At 41.8% G+C, this 8327-nt stretch overlaps 1 protein-coding gene across 1 annotated transcript in view; it reads left to right on the top strand.

Annotated features, from left to right (window-relative positions):
• LOC101860703 (large subunit GTPase 1 homolog) overlaps positions 1-8327 on the top strand; it is a gene marked incomplete in the record, with an annotated part of 19686 nt that overhangs the window by 4562 nt on the left and 6797 nt on the right. Inside the window, 8 exon segments of the mRNA XM_013089534.2 lie at positions 787-928; positions 2008-2134; positions 3195-3315; positions 3965-4051; positions 4897-4983; positions 5227-5370; positions 6125-6206; positions 6803-7489. Of these exon segments, the coding sequence (XP_012944988.1) occupies positions 827-928; positions 2008-2134; positions 3195-3315; positions 3965-4051; positions 4897-4983; positions 5227-5370; positions 6125-6206; positions 6803-7489 (1437 nt within the window).

The raw sequence follows: 8327 nt of genomic DNA, 5'->3' as shown, positions 1-8327 counted from the left end.
ACCGTTCCGAGAAATAAAGATCGGCACTATTTCTCCGAACGTTCGGAGAAATAGTCACTTCGTTTTTTTTATTCAGACTCGAGTCCGAATATGAAAAAATGTTATTCGGACGGACTCGAGTCCGAATAACGACGGCCATCTAGAAATTGCAATCATTGCTTTACTTTGGCTTTGCATGATGTTAATATTACTGTTACCTCACCCATGAGTCTTTTATTTCGAAGTGACTATTTCTCCGAACGTTTCCGATCTCGAGAATTTTGGTTGCGAGATTTAGGCGTCATCCTTTCATTCTGCCATTCTGCGAGGACTGGGAAAAAGCATTTTTTGCATCGAATTGAATTTCTAGAGCTAGAGATTTTTAAATGTCTGAATATTCAGGTACTTCAGTTGTGGTTGAGGCAACGTTCTGGACTATTCTTCATTAAAAAATACCTTCAAAAGGTAATGCGAGAAAACAAGACTGCTCGACCTTGGCAGTAACCTATTTTGCATTTATTCACCCAGCAAAAACTAAAATCCTTTTTATATGTAAAAAGAAATCCCTCCTTGCCCCTCCCCCGTTCACACGTTACACAGACACACACATACACATGCATCTCACACACACACACACACACGCACGGGCCACTTCATTCGCTCAGGCCTATTATCAACAAACCTCGAGAACGGAAACCGTTCGGAGAAATCTAATAGAGTTCAAGTTTATTTTCCAGAATTGTCGGAGAAATAGAGCCGGCCCTTTTATTTTGGGATTGAAGAACTGTCTTTTTCTCCCAAATACAGGTATAGCAAACGGCTGTGAGCAGGGAAGAACGCTGCAGCAATGGGGCGCCGCAAAGGCCAGATTGCCGCGATGGCAGGCAGTCAGCTTGTGAAAGACAAACATCGCAGATCGGGACACAGAGGTGGCGGCAATGACTCCTTCGTAAGTTGATCATGTGCAGATACAGTGGAAACTGTCCAAGGTTGCCACTCATTGTCGAGGAGAGAAGTTTTTTTTGTTTTGTTTTAACCCACTGAGCCCTAGCCACCGATACTCTGGGGAGCGAATCCCTATCCCCAAACGGGCACACCTGGGACAAAACGTGCACATGCTTCCTTGTATCTCCTCGTGCCCACTTTGGACGACTTTCATGTGCACAAAATATTTCATTAAATTATAGAATCTCTGCACATTATCTATTGATACCTTATGAATACGTAGTCAACACAGTGCAGACTGTAACGCTCGAATGACCTTATGCGGTTGCTCGTCTCCAAAGCGGGAAGTCCGGGTTTGGGCCTCAGTTCGGACACATTTTTTTTCGCCCCCTCCTGCCCACCCAGCAGTAATGGGTACCTGACTTCGAGTTGGGGAAGTAAAGGCGGCGAGGAAAGGAACTGGCCACCCTACCACAATATGCCGAAGGCCCTGGAAGTTGTCTCACTAACAGGGCAATCCCCAATGTCCGGATCGGATGCGGGAACAATTTTTTTAGTGATCTGAGTCTTTCTGCTAGGATGTATCTCATCCCAGGATGGCTCTGACAGATTGTGTTGAAGCTTGCCTCCTAAGTTATCTAAAATGTGTTGATGGGGGGGTAAAAAAAACCCACTTAAATTTAAAACAAAAAATGTTTTTGTAGACTTAACGTTTTACCCAGTAGATGTGAATATGTTAATGAGGATTGAATGAAGTGTAAAAATGAAAACTTGTAAAAGGTTTGTTTTAAGCCTTTTTACTCTGGTAATTATTATAGAAATCAGTGAAGCTGAACTATATTTATAAGCTTTTAGCGTTATTTTTATTATAGTTGTTCTGTGCCTACGTCTGAATGAAAATAGTCTGTGTTTGTGGGTGCATAAATATTGCATGAGAAGAAACGAAGTTGTAAGAAAAGTTTTGAAAATGGGTATTCCAATGTAAAGCACGTTGAGCTACTTTTTTTGAAAACTGAAAATGGGCTATATAAATGTTATATATTATTATCATTTAAAATTATTTATATTTTCTTTTTTCTTCAGCTGCACACCACAGACTTAAATGATGGGGCGGATTACAACCGCATCAACTTTCAGTCAGTTACAGAGCAGAACAATTTGGAAGAGTTTCTGACGACGGCTGAAATGGCCGGGAGAGATTTCACTGCCGGTAAGAAAACAAAAACAGCATTTATTTGTCAAAAGGGAAGCAAAGTTCCTGTCCCAAGCGAAGGACAAAATAATCACACCTGTTTCACACTTACTTGCCTCAAAACTATTTTGTCCTAAGTGTACTTAACTCTTTATCTCCTAAGGGGGTAAACCCACTATGCCGGGGCCATTTTTGGGTTCTAAATCGAAAAATGACAAAGATGTCATTAAACGGGTCGAAACTAGCAAACCTATTTTGATAGTTCTTCATCAAATGAATGAACTTCCGGTAAAAGAGACCTGTTTTCGGCAATTACCGAAAAGTAATTTGATGTCGAAGTGGTCGTAAAGGAATGTGCCCGAGCCGCTGAAGGCTCACCGGCACAGTGGTTCTCTCCGCAACTTGCCAGAGATAAAGAGTTAAATAAAGAGGACATTTTGGACAAAATAGTTTTTCTGAGACGACGGCTTAGGAAGTAGTTCTTGTTGAGGTGCGTGTGTGTTATATATTACCGTGGCTCTAAAGTTCTGAAACGAGTGTTGTCTGGATCTTCTGTCTGGATCTTCACCCCAAGTTTCCGTGCTCTCAAGGTTGTTTAATGATGAGGTTGTCGTAATCAAGAAAACGCAAAAAAAGCGCTTTTTCAGGGGTGAATAGATTAGGATAAAACTGTTGTTGAACCTGCTCTTATGGTCACCTGTCTATGACAAGCACCTGTGTGTACAGATGACCGCTTCCCACTTCTCCCCTTGCAGATTTTTTGCATTATAAAGACACTGTCTTCTAAGACAATCACTTAGCTCCTTGACAATAGGTGACCTTCTTGGACAATTTCAATTTTATTAAATCAGAAAAGAAGTCGAAAAAATATGGCAGTTAAAAGTATGCACCAAGCACCTTCTCCTTCTACGGGTTTCTGAGAACCTTTCATTGGTAAAATATTCAGTATTGTGTTACAAGTGCCGTAAAACTCTTGCTATTTATTAAACGAAAAAAACGCTTACTAATACAAAAAAGGGTCAACAACTGATAATTAATTAACAAAGCAATTGTCATATTTTGTTTGTTCTTCCAACAGAGCGACAGAACATACAGGTGATAAGCAACCCAGGCCAAGGCATCAAACTGACGGATGAAGACATGGTGAAGATTGCTGAAGCACAGACCACACACAAAGCTCTGCTACAGATTCCACGCAGGTAAGGAGAGTCGTCTTCTGGCTGAGGTAGGTTTTCAGTTAAGGAGTTAAGGAAGAGACAGGGATTTGGTCACGTTCATATGACCTTGTGCCGAATTGGAGTGTATAGAATAGAGGAGGTTAGGGTTAGGGGGTCAGGGTTTGGGATAGGGTCCAGGGTTAGGGTAAGGTCTCTTTTTTTATTGTGTTTGTTTGGGTGGTCGCTCTTTCGCAGAAGTCCTTCCAAAAGATGTGTGTTCAATTCTTGTTTTGGGAGAAACTTTATGTTAGTCTATTTGTCTGTATGTTGGGGTTTTGTATTCCACTCAGCCCTGGTTAATAAGCCGTGGCAAGGAGAGTTAATTTCAGAAGGGGAAAAAAATTGTTTCATTCTCTTGACTATTGTATGTCCACTTTAAATATATATATATATATACATATATTATACACATACTTTTGGTGCTTTTTTTTTTTCCATTGTTTTGAATATTTGCATTTTGAGCACATCCGTTGAATTCCAATACAACACTGCAATTTAAGAAAAATAACATTAGAAATGTAGGGTTCAGTATATTTGAACCACTGGCCGCCTTTATACCTACAACTTATTTTTTCTGCCCTCCCCCTTCCCCCTCGCTGTCCCCCCTCTCCCTGGTTGTGGCGTCCGGCAGACCTCACTGGGACGAGCTGACCACTAAGGAGGAGCTGATCATGATGGAGAGAGACTCGTTCACCGACTGGAGGAGACAGCTGAAGATGTAAGTCGTCTGTCGTAACATTGGGTACTGAACACACAGTGCTGCAACTGAAACAGAGACAGAGGGAGAGAGAGAGAGGGAGTGGGGAGAAAGAAAGAGGGGGAGAGAAACATAGAGAGAGAGAGAGTGTTTTACGGAGCGGGTGGTCATGTATTTACTAATGTCCTGTCTTGTTGTGAGTGCATGCGTGTGAGTGCACCTAACCTTTGTAACGTCTACTGCCATTGTTAACGACCAAGGCAAATTTCTCCCTGCGAGATGAATAAAGATTGTCATTGTCTTTTTCTGTGTATTCTACTGGGGTAATAACATAGATTGTGAAGCGCATAAAACTTGCTGTTGAGCGGAAATTTGTGCAATACAAATACAATAGTTATTATTATTATTATTATTATTATTGTTTTTATTATTATTATTTAGTTAAATGGGATGGACAATGGCTCTTATTATGATTTGGTTTTTCATAATCTGTTTGGTCTTTTTTCTTCATAGTCTGGTCTATGTGACAAATCTTGATCCATGCGTGGTTGGTGGGTGCACTTGTGTGGTTTACATTCCTTCTTTCCTTTCAAACATTCATCGTTCTTATTTCTCTTCCCTCTTTTCTTTGTGTATTACTCTTCAGTAAACTTCAGTTACACCTCTAACCGTGGGTGGTTGGTAGGTGCTCTGGTGTGGTTTACTCATCCTTTCCTTTCAAACGTTCATTTTTCTTATCTCTGTTCCTTCTTTTCTCTGTGTGTTACCTGTAACCTTAGGCACTTTTATTATCTATTTGTTACAAGTGCTGTAAAACTCTTACTAAAACTAAATCTTGAACCGTTGATGTTCCTTTTTTTTCTCAGACTTGAAGAGAAAGACCACATTCAGATGACGCCTTTTGAGAAGAACTTAGATTTCTGGAGACAGCTGTGGCGTGTCATTGAGAGAAGGTAAGGTGTTGGGGTAGTCAAAGTTATGTATAACAACTTCTTTTTGTGTTTGTTACTCTCTTGTAACCCCTTTAATCTTCAGCACGTATATGACCTTATTGTGTTGCAAGTGCCATAAAACTAAACAAAAAACTCTTGTAGCAGCCGGGACTTGGCTGGCCAGTGGGCTGTAGGGTGGTTAGTCACTACCTGCTGTGTGGTTGGGTGTTAACTGGAATGTTTTGTTTTGTTGTGTTGTTTCAGCGATGTCATCGTGCAGATTGTGGACGCCAGGAATCCGCTGCTGTTCCGATGTGAGGACCTGGAGGCCTACGTGAAGGAGGTGGACCCCGACAAGACCTGCATGCTGCTCATCAACAAGGCCGACTATCTCAACGCTAAACAAAGGTAGCTTTTTTCCTCTTTATCTATCTCTTTCCTCATAAACAACACCAAAACTGAGTTAAAAGTGCCTAAAACACATTCTCAGACAAACATACTTCATTAACAAGGCGGATTCTCTCAATGGTAAGCAAAGGGTAACTCTTTCCTATCAGCTTTTTTAACATTCTTTTTTATCCCCCTTTTTTTTGTTGTTGTCGTGTGTATCCTTTATTACTTTGGTTGTTTTGTCAAGTTGATTCCAGGTTTATTGCTTTGTCGTTTTATTAGAAATAAATGTGCTAATTCACAGGATTTTTTAAAAAATGATGGTACATTTAGACCAGAAATATTCCATGTTATTTCATTCATTTTATCCGTCTGGGCTATGAGATTAATTTTTCTTAGGTTCCTACTAGCTTTACTGCCTCAAAATTTTGCTCAAAATAATGCTTCTCATGTCATATCAGTGGGGAAGTTGTTGATTTTGGGTCAAATAATGAAATTTGAGTTGTGAATTGTTTACTGATTAGTGATGTGCACCCACTTCTGGGTCTAAAAAAGCACAGACAAAATTTCGATACCCACGTATTCATGTCATAAACTGCATCTGAAAGCATGAAAATCGTTGAACATTTAGCATATGATCTCAAGCAGTTGCGAGCGCCGTAAAAAACACTCCCCCCAAAAGACATTGCAGTAATAGCCATTTATGATGTCCTCTTTTTTCTTGTTCTCCAAGATATCATTTATCTGATTATGCTTTTTTTGTGTGTGACAGGCAACAGTGGGTGGAGTTTTTCAACAAGGAAGGAATCACAGCCGTGTTTTTCTCAGCCAAGACAGAAAAGGAAAAACAGGAGGTAGGAATTTTTTAAAAACTGACTTTGGGCCTCAAAGGCCACACAAACCGTTCAGAAAGGAAATTATAATAATCACAAGTATGCATATAAAACAGGAAATCTCTGCTACATGATTGTTGCTATATATCATATCGTGGCCGGTCGGCATCCCCTGGGGGCAAAGTGTTAATTGATATAGCTGTTATAGTAATTTTACTATTAATTAATTTTTGGTAAATTGATATGGCTGTGATAGTAATTGATTCGACCGTATCTCTACTTTTTTTGTGTGATGCGAAGGACTCGGTCCCATTTTTTTTTAGGTCAATGTTAGAATTAGGCCTGATACAGTTCTTGGGAGAAACAGCAAATAGTTGGAAATGGCTTGGCTGGCTTAAGGATTGTGTAAACAGATGCTGACTTGCGTGTATGAGTGAGAGTTTAAAAAAAAAGATAAATTACTTCAAATGTGAAGTTTTCCATTTCCTGCAATTTTGTCACATTGTAGATTTTACCAATAAGATCGGTCGAATAGTAAACTTTTCAAAACAAAAACATCTTTCATTTTTGGACTAAGTTGAATTTTTTAAAAACAATTTTTTGTCCTGTGGATGCAGGGATCGGCTGTAGTTCCTGAGAGAGAGAGAAGAATAGAGGAGGTAGACTATTACGATACAGAGGAGGAACTCTCTGAAGACGAAAGTGGCGATGATGAAGATGATGATGATGGCGATGTTGAGGTCGGCGAACCAGAATTTTCTTCCACGACAGTCGAAGCCCATGACACAGAGCAGATGGAAAAAGACACGGCAAAGTTGTCGTTAGATAGTGAAGAGCGAGGGGAGAGACTCTCCGGTCCCAACGACTGCGATGTATCGGAAGTGGATTCCACGAGGGCCGACAACCAGAAGTCAAATATTCCAGACTCGTCAAACTCGGACGGCACCGCTAATCTTTCGCAAAACGAGACGAGCAGTAAAACCGACGCTCCCGGCTCTGAGAGTCCGCTGGAATCTGACCAGAACGACTCCGCCTCCTGCCCTTGTCAGCCTAGCGCTAGCACCGGCGCTGTCCAAAACAGCACCAGCACCATCCAGAACAGCTCGGCCATCGTGACGGCTGAGGAGCTCCTGAATATCTTCCGCCACCTGGCTGGGCCGGCGTCGCGCAAAGGGTCGCGGGAAGTGCAGACGATCGGCATGGTGGGCTACCCCAACGTGGGCAAGAGCTCCACCATCAACGTCATCCTGGAGGAGAAAAAACTGGCCGTATCGGCCACGCCGGGCCGCACCAAGCATCTGCAGGTACGGTAATTATAGCAATCTCTCTCTCTTGCCCTGTTTAACTCCGAGCGAAGCCTGTTTTGTTCGTGGGTGGTTGGCGGGTGCTCTGGTGTGGTTTGCTTTTTCTTTACTATAAACCATCTTATCGTCTCTTTCTCCCCTCCTTCTTTTTTGTGTTTGTTACTCTCTTGTAATACGTCTAATCTTGTGGCGCTCATATGACCTTATGCAGTTGCGAGCATAGTAAAACCTCTACTAAAACTAACTCTTGCCCTTTTTAACTCCCAGTGGAGCATAGGCCATCAACATTTCTCCAGCGAAGCCTTTCCTGTGCATCCTTTTCTAGCTGTTTCCATGATGTCTTCGCCTTTTCCATCCGTCTATCATCATTTTCCTCTTCTTTTGTACGTTTGTCACACTCTTGTGACCCGCTATTTCCGGGGTGCCTTGATAGTTGAAGCAGACTTTGTGCTGTTGAAGCTAGAGAGGTGAGTAGAGTAAGTCTCATTCCCTGTAAGGACTTCTCTATTGACATCCACCCTTTGGTGCTCATATGACCTTATGCAGTTGCGAGCGCCATAAAACCTTACTAAAACATGTCCTCATATATGTTCCCCCACCAGACCCTCCACGTAGACACGTGCCTGGTGGTATGACTGTAGTACCATCCTATCTTATTGTCTCCTCCCCCCCACAGACCCTCCACGTAGACCCGTGCCTGGTGGTGTGACTGTAGTACCATCCTATCATATTGTTTCCTCGTATGTTCTCCTAGACCCTCCACGTAGACCCGTGCCTGGTACTGTGTGACTGTATTACCATCCTATCATATTGTTTCCTCGTATGTTCTCTCCCCCCC

Source organism: Aplysia californica, unplaced genomic scaffold (assembly GCF_000002075.1).
Source record: "Aplysia californica isolate F4 #8 unplaced genomic scaffold, AplCal3.0 scaffold00973, whole genome shotgun sequence".
In the NCBI taxonomy this organism is placed as follows: Eukaryota; Metazoa; Mollusca; class Gastropoda; order Aplysiida; family Aplysiidae; genus Aplysia; species Aplysia californica.
Note: the sequence above shows the minus strand (reverse complement) of the source record. Positions and strands in the feature narration are given on the sequence as shown.